General features: G+C 30.0%; 1 protein-coding gene across 2 annotated transcripts; it reads right to left on the bottom strand.

Moving 5' to 3' along the window:
* Positions 1 to 2,910: 2,910 nt before the first annotated feature.
* Positions 2,911 to 6,543, bottom strand: LOC101215808 (glycosyltransferase BC10). Of its 2 annotated transcripts, XM_031881778.1 has the most exons (3): positions 6,271 to 6,543; positions 5,289 to 5,931; positions 3,198 to 3,839 (listed from the first exon to the last, which is right to left on the bottom strand). In XM_031881778.1, exons 2-3 carry the CDS (start codon positions 5,829 to 5,831, stop codon positions 3,198 to 3,200), a joined length of 1,185 nt encoding a protein of 394 aa, XP_031737638.1. In that variant the 5' UTR covers positions 5,832 to 5,931; positions 6,271 to 6,543. The 2 variants fall into 2 exon arrangements, with proteins under 2 accessions (XP_011650576.1, XP_031737638.1); XM_011652274.2 differs by having other exon boundaries at positions 2,911 to 3,839; positions 5,289 to 6,542.
* Positions 6,544 to 17,182: the final 10,639 nt, after the last annotated feature.

Below are 17,182 nucleotides of genomic sequence, written 5' to 3' on the forward strand. Positions count from 1 at the left end.
ATAAATATATTGTAAATATAATCACATACGTACGCTAACATGGACTCCGTAAGACACACTACAATTGAGTTATATTGTTCTTCATTTATTCTCTTCTCTTGTGTTATTTCATTTTCTTTGTTCCTTATTTTATAACAAGTTAGCACGAGTCTCATCACTTTGGAAATTGTGTAAAAAATGATTTTGATTCATGTTAAAGATCCACTAAAATCTTCTCTATAGTTTTGATGTATTTAGAATCACGTTCATGTACGGTAAATATTTTAATTTTGGTGACTTTGCATATGTTATGTATTTGGTGTACTCATCATTTATCTTCTCACCACCATCATTCATCTTTCTTGAATTTCAACATCTCTATTTTAATCATATATATGTAAAGTAACGTGTTTACAAATTGATTATTAAAATATATTTATATTTTACATTTGATCTCATAACATTATAAAACTCATACAACGTTTTATGTGAGCATTAAATATTGAATTATGGCTTAAAAGACATTTGTGAGCTTTTAAAACAGAAATTTTAAAACTTTTTAGAACGGTTACTTTGTATTTAAGTGAATTAGATCGTTGTTTGTCTCCAAGTTTCTCAAACATATTGAATTTGTTTAGGCATATACTTGTTAGATTCCAAACTCCATCATTTGAAAATTTAGACTTTTAATTAGCTTATTACATATTGTATATGTGCATGCGACTTCATTACAATCTTTGAAATTTTTGGGTTTCATTTTAATCTCTTAGAGAGAATAAGAATAATTGATGTGTTGCATATAGTACATCTATTTGTATTCTACTTAAAAGTAAATATTATGTCTTCAAGACTTGATAGTCTTGATTGGTCTTGATATACTTTATCATCTTTGTAAATCTATCAAAAGAGAAGTTTAGTAAATTGGGAAGACAAATGTTGTAATTGATATCATCTAGAGAGATTGATTATAAGAATAATATATGATATGCATATATTATATAAATAATCTTATGCAAATCGTGCATATATAGAAAATTTGTCTACTTTTACTTCTCAATTATATTACACATATTCGTGTAATTGATATATATGCAACAATGAACCTGGAGTTCATTGATCCAAATATAATTTTATTTGACATGAGAGTCATTTTGGGTCAATAATGAAATTAATGCATGATTGAAAATATACATTGATATCCATTGGAGAACTAGAAGAACCAACTAGAAGATTTTTTCATGTAATAAATTGTCAAGGTTTCTTTTTTCTCATTATTAAACTCTCACTAGCGAAAATTGAAATTAAAACTTTCATGATTTTGGAAGATCAGATTCATGGTTTATTAATTCTTGTTGACACATTTTGTGGATGGTCAAAGATATGCTTACTATATTGTTTTGAGGATGCTAGTGAGTTTGCATCCCAAACATTTGATAATTGATTGAGATAAGTGAACGAACATCTTGTAGCATATGTTTGAATATCAAAGCTTCTAAATCTATATGAGATCATGCTTAAGATGATGGAACAATTAAACCCTGGATGAATAATATATTTACTATGTAATTTACTAGTTCTCACTAATCAGACAACTTTTTCAATACTATGGGGGAGAAATTAAAAAAATGTTAAAAAAATAAATTGAATTAAATGCATTAAGTATTGTCTCATTTTGATCATCACGAAGATTACTTTGAACTAGAAGTTCCAAAGATGTCTCATTTGTAATAAAATGATACCAAATCAAATACACATGTATTTACATAACATTTACAATTGTAAGAAAGTGATCGAGTTACAACGGTTACAAAGATACCATCTAAGAATGATATCCCAGTGCAACAAGTTGTCAATACTACATGCTTGAAGCGTGATAGGCAAATGCGAGTTCCAAAGAGAAAGATCCTTGAAGAAGAAGTAATCAATTAATGTTTTGGTTAAGAATATGGATATTCAAGAAGAAATCCTGAATATGGGTACCCATAAGAATCTTAAAGTAAATAAGGATAGTAAAGAGATCTCGATAAAATTATATGTCATGATTAGAAATAGAATCGTACTTAAATAACTTGACAACATTTTTGCATACAATGTTGCTCACCATATATATTATTTATGAAAAATAAGTAATATGTACTTAGACATATTGAACAAACATATGTGAAAAGAAACAATCCAATCAAAATAAACTTATGTTTCAAATCGTGAGAACTAGTATTTTGTATTTGTAAGAAAAACAAATAGAAAGTGGGATAAGTTCCATAATAATTATCGCAAAAAACTGATATTGGTTAATATTGATTAAATGAGAGATACATATTCTCACATAGTGGATACAATATCATGAGATATCTAACATATCGTAGGTTACCAATCTTCCTATAGCTCTCCCTTAATTTCATATCATAACATTCATCTCATTGAATTTCATAGTATAATTCATACAATGTCATGTTCTGTAAAAAGAGGTATGTGGTGCCTTTAGCTTCAGAGTTAAAAGCAAAATGTAGTTCAGTTTAGAAGTAGAAAAGAAATACTTTTAATAAAAAAAAAGAAAAATCCTAAAAGAGTTATTGTGATATAAGTCTTTCATTAGTATTTGCTCATAATCCAATTCAAAACGATAGAACGAAGCACATAGAAGTTAAAGAGAAGCTGAATAATGGTCTCATGTGTACACCTTTTATGTCAACCAATAATCAAATAGTAGATATCCTCACCAAAGGATTGAACAACAAAAACCTTGTAAACTTAGTTAGCAAATTGGGAATGGAACAACTGTCTTTTGTATATTTTGTTTTATTTCCTTATTTGTAATTGGCTCCTGATTGGTAATTCTTTCCTTCCAAACTTATTTTCCTTATAATCTCTATTTAATGGGAAAGAATTATCTTCATCCATATGGAGACGTTTCCTCTATTGAGACAAATCTTAACAATAGATGAGAAATGAATAAAATAATATTGCTACACATGATTCTTTCCTTCTTTGAAGGATTCAATTGTTTCGAGTGTTCCACTAAAAAGGGGAACTCAAATCTCTTACCAAAAATCTATACAATTGAACCAAAACTTAATCTTTCTTCCACCAAAGTAGTGGGCAACTATAACAAAACTTGCCACCAAAGCCTATGAACTTAGTTAATCCATCCTCCCACCCCAAAAAAAAAGAGAAGAAAAGAAAAGAACATCAGATGTGTCAGATTTTGACTAGAATATTCAAAATTTCATAACTGATGAAGTTAGGTTGAGCAAGGGCTCCAAGGTAGATGGAGCAAACTTCCGAGCAAAGAGGTAACAAACATAAGTGATCTCTGAATTATATAGGCACTCTGTCCCATTGTTTCTTATAGATTCTATAAAACTTTCAGTAATGTTAGCTGGTCCATACATTGCTGGATGTGGACCTCCCATTGACCAATCGACCCACGTCACTGTGCGATTTGAATTCAGAGAACCGTGAAACATGTTCAAGTATGTTGGGATATAGTGTTCATCTGGGTAGCAAGCAGGCTTACAGAACTTCTTAAAAAGAGTGTAGTATTTGATGTCTGCAACAATATAAACAGCAAGAGCACGGCTGAGTTCAAACCACTGGGATCCTTTCCGCCAATGCTGGAGCTTAATATCTGGAAGCATTTGGCGACTGTACCGACCACGTCCGTATCGGGTTGGTTCATCATATGATTCTACAAAACTGTGGGCAGAGTTTATCAGATATTCATAGACAGTTTGAAAGTTGTACACTGGGATACAGCTCTCAGAAAGCAGGACAAAACGGTCGTTTGAGAAGTCGAGTAGGGCATTTGCTAGAAGCCGCCTCTCAGCATCTGCAAGTGATACCGTTCCCCAAGAAACACGCTGCAAAGAAAATGAAAGCAATTTGATAGGGGTAATGCAAAATTCGAGAATCTGAAAGCAAGTCTGTTTTTTCTTTTTTTGTTCCAAGATTGATAGAACACTTGAAAAGAGGTTATATAATCAGAGGTACCATATAGAACTTAGCAGAGTCAAATAAAATTCAGGATTACTGTTGACGACTACATGGCATAAAGACAATGTTTAGGATATTATCTCAGTTCAATTTTCAATAGTTTCCACCGGTGTTCTACGCATGTGATCCTTGAGCCATTATTTTAAAAGCTTCAGTACTTTTGGGCGTACGGCTTCCAACAGTAGCAAGGGAACACACATTATTTTAGAGGTTTGTATTCCTTAGAACTCAAGGAGACAATTATATAACCTATCGAATATATCATGTTCAAGGTCGTGAGGGTCATATTCCTTATGATCACAGTCTTTCGATTAGTTAGTATCTAGTATTTACTTATAATTTATCTTTCAAAAGAAATGAACAGGACTTACATATTCTGAAGGAAAGGAATCACAAAGATAAGGAGGTAGAGAAACAACATAAGCTACTTGTTTAGATGTCATTTTCAAACCATTATTGTCTAGTTGCTACCTTGAAATTACTTAGGGGCCCTTTGTCAAGACTACAATAACAACCTCTAGATCAGTAAATATACTATATAAATGTCTCTAGTTAACTAGAGTAAACACTATTTAAAAATCCTCATTATGCTATTTACCATTTGCTATAGTTTTTACTATTTGACATTCATCGTTTTTTTATTTTTTTATTATTTACTACCGTGTTTACTGTTTCCTTCTCAAACTAAAATAATCTACACCACAAATACATACTATTTTAACTCGAACTAAAATAATCTACATCCCAAACACAAACTATTATAACTCAATTACATTAACCTAAGACTACAACAACTCACTCCTTGTCCCCAAATACCCTCTTAATAAGGAAATCTGGGATGAAATTTTCTGCCTCTGTTGAAGGATAGCACAACCACAAACTGCAGATTACTTCAACAATCAATGAGAAGGGATTTTCCTTTAGAACCTACAGTAGTTTGACAAGGCGGACAAAAGAAACATCACCCGTGTTTTTATACATGTTCACATCAAAATCCTTCAGTCTCAAATTTACCAATGTACTTATTCTTTCTTTTCGATATCATGGAGGATATGTGATCTTATCCTACAAGATTTAATGTTGCAAAACTCAGTAAGATTTAAAAACCATGATTTCAAATTGATAACTTAAGTTTGGGCCTTCACACTGAACACATAATGGTGTTTCCTAAAAGCTTAGGAGGTATCTAATTTATATGTCACTAATTGCTATGGTGCATTTTGCAGACATTGAATATACTAACAAGCACATGGCAGCGAGAAAGTAGAATGGTACGATATCAATACCAAACAGATTGAAGAAAGAAAAAGAAATACCTGACTGGGTATTTGCCGTCGGTAGAAAACAGAACTTGTGGACACATTTAGCTTATAGCCTGGAAGGGCATGCACATAAATAGAAAACAATTTTTCATGGCCAGCAAAGAACCTCTCCCATAATGGCAGCATGGGCAGAGGGCCTCTAGTCAAGAACATGAAGGCCACTTTTGGCACTCTTTCGAAGGGATAATCATTCTCTCTCTTTGACACCATTGAAGCTCTCCAGAAAAGCTCATCATCAGACATAGCATGAGTCAGATTATCTGGATGGATAAACGTATGAAAGCTAGAACAATCCCTTCTCTCACATATGTTTGAATCAGTACAATTCTCTTCCACATGAGTAGTGGGAACCGAAAAATGATTGATAAAAGAGTAAAGCTCAGTCTGTGAGGTAAAGTATCTGCTAACGTGAGAAGTTGTTGCTAATCCAATAACAACTCCAGCCACAAAAACAACCAAAAATGATAAAATCTGCATCAGTTTAAGCAAACCAAGATGCTTCTCTCCTTCCTCCTTGTCCATCCTACACCGTGGCATTGCTATTGTGGCTCCCAAAACAAGAAATAATAATAAAAAAAAAAAAATCAGAAACAGATTCTTCAGTTTCCCAGTTTTGATTCTCCCAAATCCTATTCAACTACACAACAAAACACATAAAGGGCATAAGTTAAATACCCATCAAACCGCCAACCAACACCCAGTTTCTTAAATTGATCACAGGGAAAGTAATGAACTGTGAGAAATCTCTAGGCATTCGAGGTAAACCCAAGTTGAAAAAATAATGGAAGAAACGTAATGTAAAACCGTTGTGATCAAAGAAGAACTAGGAGACGATTCTGCCAATGTCCCCAAAACAACAAATCATGAGAAGTATGATCTTCTGAAAAAGGGTACAATAACAGAGCAGGAAAAAGGAAAAAAAAAAAAAAAAAAAAACAGAGAGAGAGAGAGAGAGAAAAGAATGCAATAGAAAAACCTCAGGAAGAATGGGTTTGAATCCTCAGCAAAGGATGGAGCAATAAGCGATCTGAAAAGGGAAAACGAAAGCGAAAAGGAGGAATATGAAGAAGTTAGAATCACATTTGAAAGAGATTGAGGTAACTCAAATTGGCATTGGGGTGGGGTTGGTGGGCGCACTGTGATTTGGAGAAGAAGCCAAACCAAGATATTAATGGAAAGAAATGTGAGATTTTGGTCTCTCAGAAAACGAGTTCGATTTCTTTCTTCTTTCTTTATTTTTTTTCTTTGCTTTTTTTTATTACCGGAATTTTATGTTACAAATATATTATTACTAATAATAATTTAAAAAAGATTTTAGAAGGAAAAGATTTGTGATGTGCGAAAGGAGAGCGCTCTTATCGCCGGGTAGAGCCGAATCCAACGGCGTCTCTTTCCATATAAGAAACCAACAAACAATAATATAATACAATTTTATAATTCCCATTTAAGTTCAACCATGTGTCTCATTTAATATCCACCGGTACATGTATAATAATCTAATCTACCTTTAATTCAACCCCTTTTTCAATTTCCACAATACAACTTCGAATCTTCTTATTTTTATATCCATTTTGGTTTGGAGCTATTGCCATAACTTCTCTACCCTCTAACAAACACCTTAATTATAAGTGTTTCTGCTTCCATCTTGGCCTCGTACATTCCGTCATTCTGTAATGGTCTTCAACTGGTCATTCGCATAATCCCATTGCATTGCGAATGATTTCAACAGTTTCTACTGTCTGGCCTTCTCGCTTCCTCTTCGACACGGTTGAACCATTCCTACTCTCACTTGAGCGACTAGGTCTGGGTCATGTGCTCATGATGTCATCGGGTAACATGTCTAGTCCCTGACTATACATCATAGGGATCTCTATATCGTTTCCATTGTCAGCAAAAAATTCATCGTACTCTCCTGACACATTCGACCCCACATCGACGAATGTCTCTGTGTGCCCTCTCCTGACACATTCGACCCCACATCGACGAATGTCTCTGTGTGCCCTCCTGTTGCACGATCTTTTTCATTACATAGCACAAGTCATCATAATGGGAAAATGATCTGTTTAGAAGGCTCTTGGCAATAGGATGACTCTGTTCAAGTGTTGCAGTAAATTGTTAGTTTATTTTCTATTAGAAACGAATAAAGGTTGACGAAACAAATAACATGCCTTCACCCAATTTTCTAACAATTCCTTCTCCACAATGATGCACTTATTCATTGTTTCAACTTAACCGAATGCACGACGGGCCGTGCAATTTTCCTATGGCCTGGAACGTCCTATTTAGGGTCTTTATCCGATAGCTAAAGCCTGGATGTTACGTCCTGGCATCTTCTCAGCCATCAACTTTTGCAGTCGACTATGGTACTCGGGTCTAAAGGTCCCGTTGTTGGACCTCCAACCACCGATGGAGACTAACTCCACCAAGCACTCAATGAGGGTAACCTCCTCCTTTTTCATCCACAAGTGCTTAGAGACCCTGGAAGAACTTGTCATACTAAAAAACAAACGCAAACATGTTAGTCAACTGAGTTGCATAAGTAAAAAACAAAAAACACAGAAAAACATAATACATTGTGCTTCAAGTGGATTGTCAATGTGTCTTGATCTCGTAGGTATACAAATACATTCATAAAAGAAATTTAAAGCATATGGAAAATCAAGTAAAATCGAGCATCATTAACAATTAAATGTAAACACTATACTACTATGACAAAGCTACATGTGCTACTTGAAGGAATAAAAGCCCTTGTCGATTTTACAGAACCACTTCTTAATTTAATTTAAGAATTCCAAAATACCTTGACAAAATAATAAAGAAACAATTTCTCTTACTAAGCATGCTTTCTAATTATAGATTAGAGTTACTTCCTTGACATCTGTAAATCTACAAAATAAATCTTCAAATTGGAACATCACCTCTCGCAACCTATCATCTAGGAGACCTATTATCATGAGATGGAAGCAATTGGGATGAAAAAAAGCTTAGAGATTTTTTTAGAGAAACTCTTTTGCAGAAAATCAAAATTATTAGGTGAAGAAAAACCATTTTCTTCTATGTATTTATAACTCTCTTTCCTTCTCTCAGTAAAAAAGAAAGTAAAAGAGAATAGTGAGATTTTATTTATTTAAAAAATATTAAATTAATAGAAATATCAAATCAACTAATTAATTAACCATTAATTAATTAGTTAATAATTAATTAAATATATTTTATTTAAATCTTATTTAGTAAATATCTTTTCAATATCTTATAATTTTATATTAATATAATTAAATAATATTAAGCTAAATTATTAATTAATTCTTTAAATTAATTAATAACTAAATTAAATATAAGCTAGTTGAATTTGAATCATATTCAAATAAAAATTTCTCTCATAACCAATAATTTTAATAGGAATCCAATTCACATTAAATTAATATTTAAACTCTTCCAAATATTTTATCTCTCATAAATTATTTTTGAATCATATCCAAAATTAAATTTATATAATAAAGTTATACAATAAATTAAACAATAATAATGATTTTTTTTATAAAAAAAAATAGAATGTGTCTCTTATTTAGGAGAGTGAGAAAAAAGTCGAGATGAATGCCCTATATCGTGTGAAATTAAAAAAAACACACACACTCGTTTTACCTAAATACTCATGAATCTATCCATTTTATTTGGAAATGACCCTTAAATTTGAGGTGCAATGATTTGAGTGGAGTTGGCATGTCCAACTCCCTTTAGGCAAGCCATATTATATATATCTTTGTAGTTTTATCAAAAATTGGACCAAGTTGTAAAGATCAAATAATGCAAAATTTAGTTTGAAATTCCTTATTCTCGTTCCTCAAACATTTGTAAGAGTTAGCATTGTTGGTGCTTTGGGCGAAGCATGCATGTAAAGTGTTTCTTTATATGAACTATGTCGTGATGAAAACGATTATGAAGTGTTTAATATCATATAAGCAGATTTTATAGATCTTTCATCCTAAAATCTTAGGCGTTGGGTTGGTTGTTGCAATCAGATCTGATCTCCACCCATTTCATATGTGATAAGAATATGTGTTTGGTGTCTAATTTTTAAAAATGTATCTTTTTGGGTTCATAAGTTTATAAGAATATAATCGTTTAACTCGTACTTTTCAAATTTTGTCTTTCTAGTCTCTGAGTTTTTTTAATAGATTTAAAAAGTCTCTCAAATAACTTTATACTCTTGTTTTAAACAATCATATAACTTTTTAATAATTAAAAAAATAGTTTCTAAAAAGAAAATCCTCTCAAATGATTTTTTTTTAATTTTAAATACCATATAATTATTTTTTAAAAATCAAACATAAGAATTTTAGAACCTTTTAAACCTATTAGAATACACAGACGTGCATTGCACGTGTCAAGATGTTTCTTTGTTTTGAAATTATATATAGGCTAATTTTTATAAGGTAACAAAACATGCATCTTAATATTTACTGTATAACAAAAACAAATAGTCTATGAAACTAGTAAAATATTTTCATAAATTTCATATTTGTTCTTGATATTGTGGACGATTCGTCACTTCTCTTTCTTTTTCTTCTTTGTGATTTATCTATCTTCTCTTCCAGATTCCTTCAGCTCCTCTTCCATATTTTCTTTGTTCTATTTTTATTCATCTTTTCTTTCTTTCTTTCTTCACATTCTCTTTATTTCTTTTCATTCATTTTCTAAAATATCAAGATCGTTTAAATATCACTTTGATATGATCTAAACAATCGCTTGTCTAGTAAACACGATCATTTAGATTTGAAGTCATTTTCTCATTGTTTAAAAAAAACTATACGATCGTGTGGATGTGATATAAATGATCACTTACCATACTCAACACAATCGTTTAGCATGGTCAACACAATATATCGTTTAGATTTGAAACATTTTTTCTATCGTTAAAAATAATTACACGATCGTGTATAATTTCCTACATAATTGCATATCATGATCGTTTAGAAGAAGAATTACACACGCTTGTATGGTCGATTAATTGCGTGTGTTGTCAAAGACATTTTTTTGTATTTTTCATTGTAGGTTTGTGGGCATAAATTTATATGTTGAATGATTGAGATAATGTCACTCAGTCATATTAAATAAGTACCTCAAAGATGTAAATTTTTTTATTTTTTGTTAAATTTTCAGCATTTGAATTTAACAAAAGCTTTGTTGTTTTCATTGAGATCGCTCTATAAAGTGCAACTACAACCCACAATTATATAGTAGGAAGATAAATTTCAACATATAATATTGCTTGTCCCTGAGAGAACCTTTGTTAATGGTCACCGTAAATTTGAGCATACTGAGAAACTACAAAAAAAAAAAAAAAAAATCACAAGCTCAAATTTAAGTCTAACTTACGATGTTGTATGAAATCAATAGTGAGCATCAAAATTGACAAAACTCTGTAAGTTTTTTTAAACCAAAGTTTGGATGTTGTATGTATTTATTGATTATTAACGAAGTAAAAGAGTTAGAAAAAAATATTGTATTATGATAACATTTCAAGTAACTTTATTAAATTATCAACAATAAATAAATATTAAATATATGGTTGTTGTTTCAATTACAACGACCTTCAACACCTCTAAAACTTCATCTTTTGTTTTATATTTTTCAACATCCTTTTAATTTTCAAGTTTTGAAAATGTTCTGTACAGTGTATAGTAATCATATAATAGTTTAAATAAAAATTGAATAAACTTTGATAAATCTAAAATTTGTTGAAGACATGAATTTTTATTAAAAAAATCAAGGATGGATAAATTTAATTAACACAATGTATTAGTAACAATCATTTAAATAAAAATTAAATAAACTATAATTCATCCAACACATAGTTTTTTTATTAGAAAAAATTCACTAATTGACATATATATTATAAATGAATCAACTTATCATAGCAATACAAAATTGATTTGCTTATCAAATGCGTTCCACACTATTTAAAGGAAATGAAAATGATATGTTACTTTTTTTTTTAAATGGATGATGGAATTTGAAAAAAAAAAAAGTAATTAACAATATTTATCATAATTTATATTTATAACAATTATCTTAAATTTTTTGAAAGATAGAGATAGTTTCAATCTCATTTATATTCTTAAATTTTGAAAATTAAGTCTAAATGAATCTGATGATCACAAATGCTAATTATTTAGTGACGAGTTACAAATGCATACATATTCATGTCTTACCATGACGAATGTATTGCCCCTTTTTTTTTACATTTAAATAAACAACATTAATCAGTGATGGAAACAAAAATAGTCCAAAAATGATTTTTTTGATAAGTGACTTTTTAAGTTAAGAAAAAATTTCAAAGAATAAATATATATATATATGTGTGTGTTTATAGCCAGACTTTCACTCCTAAATTGTTTTATTTGTTATTTACTTTATACCAATAGCTTAAAAAAACCAGACCAAAATTTGGAAAACTAAAAGGTAGCTTTTAAAAGCTTATTTTTGTTTTTGGAATTTGGCTAAAAATTCAAGTATTGTATTCTAAATATGCAAATTATAGTGACAAACTAACTTACTTTTAAAAAACAAAATAGTTATCAAACGAGTTCCAAACTCAATTTAGGGACTAAAAATATATTTTTTTCCAAAAAAAAAAGAGAGTATAAATTTTATATTCTTCAGTTTTTTCATAACACCAATAATATTGACTATTGAGCTATGATCAAACAGTGGGTTGTGGACTCTTTCTGTTGGGCCAAGAATACTCATGCCCAAGCAATAAAAGGCTTTCTTGGGCCAGTTTTGGCCCAACTAAACTTTGGTGAGTTTAGATTATAATTTGAAAATTTTGAACTTTGGTGAGTTAAACAAGTTCGAACTACATTAAATGGTTACTAAGGTATAAGCAATGTTATCTAATTTAATTTTATTCAATGAGTTTGTTAACACAAATTTTGTGTCATATCTTTTGTTGATGGGTTGATTAAATAAATTGGATTAATTAATGAAATACAAAATTAGTATGTCAAAATGTTCAAACCTTAATGCAGTTAATGATAAATTTTCATTATGGCTTTAATTAGATTATAATGGACCATTTCAATCACAAATTCTATAAAGCAAAACAATACGAGTAAATGTTGATGAAATTTAAGAGTATTTAATAAAACAATGGAAAATTTATAAAACAATTAGAAGATAAAAAGAAAATTTGTGATATAATAAAGCAACTAAGTATCTAAATAATTTGAACTTTTTTTTAATGAAGATCTTTGCGTTACAAGAATTGACTAAGACTTTTCCATTTCCACAAAGTCTTCCAAAACTTCTTTTACAAAGTTTAAAGTAACCCTCCATTGATGGATTTTATCAACGTCAAAGTTTAAAGTAACTCACACTATTAATTTATGGGTCTTATCAATGTCAAAACAAACAAAATCTTGGTGTGCAATAGTTGTTCTTCGTAGCCCATTAATTTGACGTCCTATCAAATTTCTTCTAATCAATCTAACATATTTGTCAATTTTACTATTGTTTAGAATGATGAGTATTTGGGTGCAACACTTTTATGTGCATGCATTTTTTACATTTTTACAAAGAGATAAGATTGAATATTAAAATATATCTGTTAATAGTATAGAAAGAAGAAGAATGTGAAGTGTTGATAGAAAGAAAATGTAAAAGAAGGAAAATAGAATAAGGTCTAAAGGTAATAAAATAATAGAATGGAATCCTAAGGAAAGGGTAATATATCCAATTCAATCCAATCCAATCCAATTGAAATGGTTACATAATTATGAATTATTTGAGAATGATTAGAGATCATGTGGCACACAGCCCCATGTCTTTTGGCCTAATTTGACTTATTTATTTATATTTTCTTTTTTCTATTTTATAAAAAAAACAAAGCTAGCTTTTGTATGTATCTAAATAAACAATAAATATAAGAAAACAAAGTAGTAAAGTAGATGGGGGCGGTTTCCAATCCCATCGCTAAACTCTTCTAACCACGACTGCCGCTTCCATCTTAATCATATTCATAAGTACCATATCACTATTATTAAACCAAATTACAACTTTATTCTATTCTTCTTTCTTTTTGTTTCATTTCTCAATTTATGAAACCCCATCAATTAATCCATATTATATTTAAAATTGATTGAAAAGATAGGTTTGAAAATAGTAAAATAAAAATATGTAGACATTAAAAAATTCAGCCCACAATAAAATATGTTGAAAAATGATATTAATGTATTGAAAATATAGGTATAAAATTGGAAATTAAAAAGAGAATAGAGATTAGAATTCAGCACATAAAAAATATATGTTGAAAAGAAATGGTGTTTGGTCTTTTATTAGCGTTGAAATTTCATTATTTTCTTTTGGGATTTAATATGATGTTGAAAACTAAGATGGAAGGATGTAGAGGAGAGACCCCACGTTTGGATTATTATAAAATGATGTTCATTCGTTCAAAATATAATTGAGTAGCATATGATATAGGTTGAAATAAATATAGTTGACACACACCAAGCTTAATACACCCTCACAATTAAGGCATATTCAAATTCTCCCTCCCTTAACTTAAAATTAGAAGGGAAATTAAAGCAAATGTAGAATGTGTTTGGTTTAATTATATTTTTCAAATATCTAATTTTGAAAGTAAGTCATTTAGAAACGGGAAAAACTTAAGTGTTTAGTAGGTTATTTTGTTTATTTTAGGAAAATTGTTTTAATGATAAACCGGTTGAAAATTATATGAGAATATGGTCTATCACAATACATATAGTAATCTATCGTGGTCTGTCGTTGATAGAAAGTAAAATTTTACTATATTTGTGGGGCAACTTGTCACACTCACGGATGTCACAAGAAAAACACACACAAAACAACTAAAACTAGTAAAATACTATAAGTAAAAGTAAAAGAGACACAGTTCAACTTTGTTCAGTGATAGACCACTGACGTTTGAGGGTTGTGTATTCTTACGATATACTACTTATTTGCATAATTCTTCTTTACAGCGACTCATGTAGAGCTTAATTCAATGTCACCTAAGTTCCCTCTAGATATGTGACTCCTTCCAATAATTTTCCTCTAAGTGTGAGTTTCCTTCACTTTCTACGAAACATAGGCTCCCCCTAAGTGTGGTAACATTATTAGTGACTTCACTTTAGTTTCGACATGAGCGTGAGACTTCCTCTCACGCTAATATCTTTCCTACTGATCACCAAACTCCCTTCGTTGACAGATCTTAGGCTCTCCTAAGATAGAGAATCTCTTCTCGTGGCTATGTCTTAGGCTCCCCCAGAGATTGAGAATCCTTTTTTAAAAAAACAATGCTCTAAGCGGATGAAGAACAATCAACGGATGAAGATCCTTTTTTAAATTGTGAATATCTTCAATATGTTGCAATCAACGGATGAAGAAACTTGAACAACGAAACATAGAGCAACAAGCAAGAATACAATGAAAAGCACAATTACCATAGAATAGAAGAACGTTTACTAAAAGAAAACAAATACGACTCACATGAAGAACACAAACAACTTCTTCAATAATCACAAGCGACAACCCTAAATGTGTTTCATAAATTACTTTAAATAATCTAATCCATAAAGAAAAATGACACCCACTAGAAAAAGATAAGTCGCTCTCCCAATATAGAAAAGATATTGAATAAAATAATTTAGCTATTCATAGAAAAATCTTTTTAAAATCAGTAACTACGCCTCCAAATAAAATATAAAGTCAACTTATAAAATCTCCAACAATGCGTGAATATATTAGTTCATGTTGTTAATAGTTTTTCTTTTTAAAAAAAACCCTTTTTTTTAAGTTGTTCAAAAAAGTGTTAAATAGAAGTATAATTTTTTTCCTAAGTTAATTAAAACACTAATTTAATTAGTAAATAAGACGTATCAAAAGATTATTTGTGGTTAGAATTCTCTATTTTTATTGCATAAAAACTAATTCTTTTATAATTCTGAGGTATTATAGAATGTGAATCCAACTTCATTGTTGGTGTTTATTAGAACCAAGCAAATGGGGAGTAAAAGGTGAGATGTACTACTCTTCAAATGGGACTCTCTCACTCTACTCAAATCAGGTACTCAATTTCCTGAAATACAATTTTAGTCTATAATTCAACATTTACATTCCACTCATGCATATTGCATATGCTAAGATTGCCCACAAAATTTTACTTTATCATCTTTCCTTCGATATAACCACGTTTTCTAAAACGATCAGTTTCATTTATACATTTTGGTCAAATTTCTTACGACAACCATCTTGGCTTTTTTAATGCCCTTAAAATTTAAAAGTATATGAGTTCAAACTTAGATTTTTTTTTGGCAAATTAGATTATCAAAGCTACCACTGACCTATGAACAAATGAAATTTGTGTTTGCTTATTTGGTGTTTAAGTGAATAAATAATCTAAACAAAATAAATTTGGTGATTAATCACAATAACAAAAATCATAAACAAAGCAACATGAATAAATTAGACTTGTGGTAATGATGACAACAAGTACAGTTCATAAATGTGTCATGTGTCTATATTTAATTTTTTTTCTTCTACATGTACGTGTTTAGGTTTGTTCATAGAAATAGATACAAACATTTTCATTTATGAATTTAAGGACAAAAGTTGAAAAAAATTGTTTTGAAACATACATCCTATGTATAAGTAGCTTAAATCAATTTGACTACCTTAGCAATCTTAGGAAATATAAACAATTTACCATGGCTTTTAAAATTTCTAAATTCTAGGTCTTTGAGTTGTTCGTGCCTTGTTTTTATAATGTGTCTGATAACACCAGTATCAATTACGAGAACTAGATCGTCATTTTTCACAATGCTAGCCTAATTGTTGAAACTTTGTCCCTTCCTATTCTTGTACATTGCAGTGGTCTACTCACTCTTACCACAAACTTAGCATTTTCCTTAAATATGTTTGGTAGCATCATTTCCATGATTTGTAGCTTCTTGAAAGTACCTCCCCATCTTTGTATACTTAAACCATAGTTGAGGCATGTTTTGATAAGTGTTGTCCTAAAGATAATTATTCGTTGGGTTTACGAGTAAACTACACAATATCGCCTCAACAAGATACAATGATTAGCTCGAGTAGAATTGTAGCTTCAAACTATGAACAACTCTTGGATACTTGCTCTCAACTCAACTCAATAACAAAAGAAATAAAAAATAAAAAAAAAAAAAGATAAGAGAGAACACTTCGCTTTTGGTGACAAATGAAAAAGTCAGATTTTTATTTATAAATTGACAACTTAGTAACTCTCCATAATACAAAATAAAGTTAAATAAATATAAAAATTTAAACATAAGTGAAATTTAACTAAAATCAATCGTAACTTATTCTAATCGAAGAAACAACAAATTTAATTCTCATACCTGATAAATTTGTACATGTTCGAAATATATCTTGATTTGATGGTTTCAATCCAATTTGAAGTTACTAACCAATTAATTAAATTTATACAAATAAAATTTTCATCTCTTGTTTTTCAAATTGAAATTTTGGAGAAACAAACTTTTAGGGCGTGGAACATATATAAATTAACATTCAATCACAACTATAAATATACTAATTCAAAAATCTTACTTCTCTATAGAAAATTATGTTTCAAAATGTTCTCATGCTGATGGTAAATTAACTTAAAACAAAAGAATAACAAATTTATAGTAAATGAAAAAACAAATGATTTGATAAAAAGTTTAAAGCAAGTCCATTACACATGCCATATTAATCTAAGTAGTACAATGAAAAGGAAAAATTTGCCTTTTTCTTTTCTTTGGTAATCTATCCCTATCTTATATAATATGAAATTATTATAAGGTAGGTCCAAGACACCACTATTGATGTCTGAAGGTTGAAAACTA

Source organism: Cucumis sativus, chromosome 3 (assembly GCF_000004075.3).
Source record: "Cucumis sativus cultivar 9930 chromosome 3, Cucumber_9930_V3, whole genome shotgun sequence".
Classification (NCBI taxonomy): Eukaryota; Viridiplantae; Streptophyta; class Magnoliopsida; order Cucurbitales; family Cucurbitaceae; genus Cucumis; species Cucumis sativus.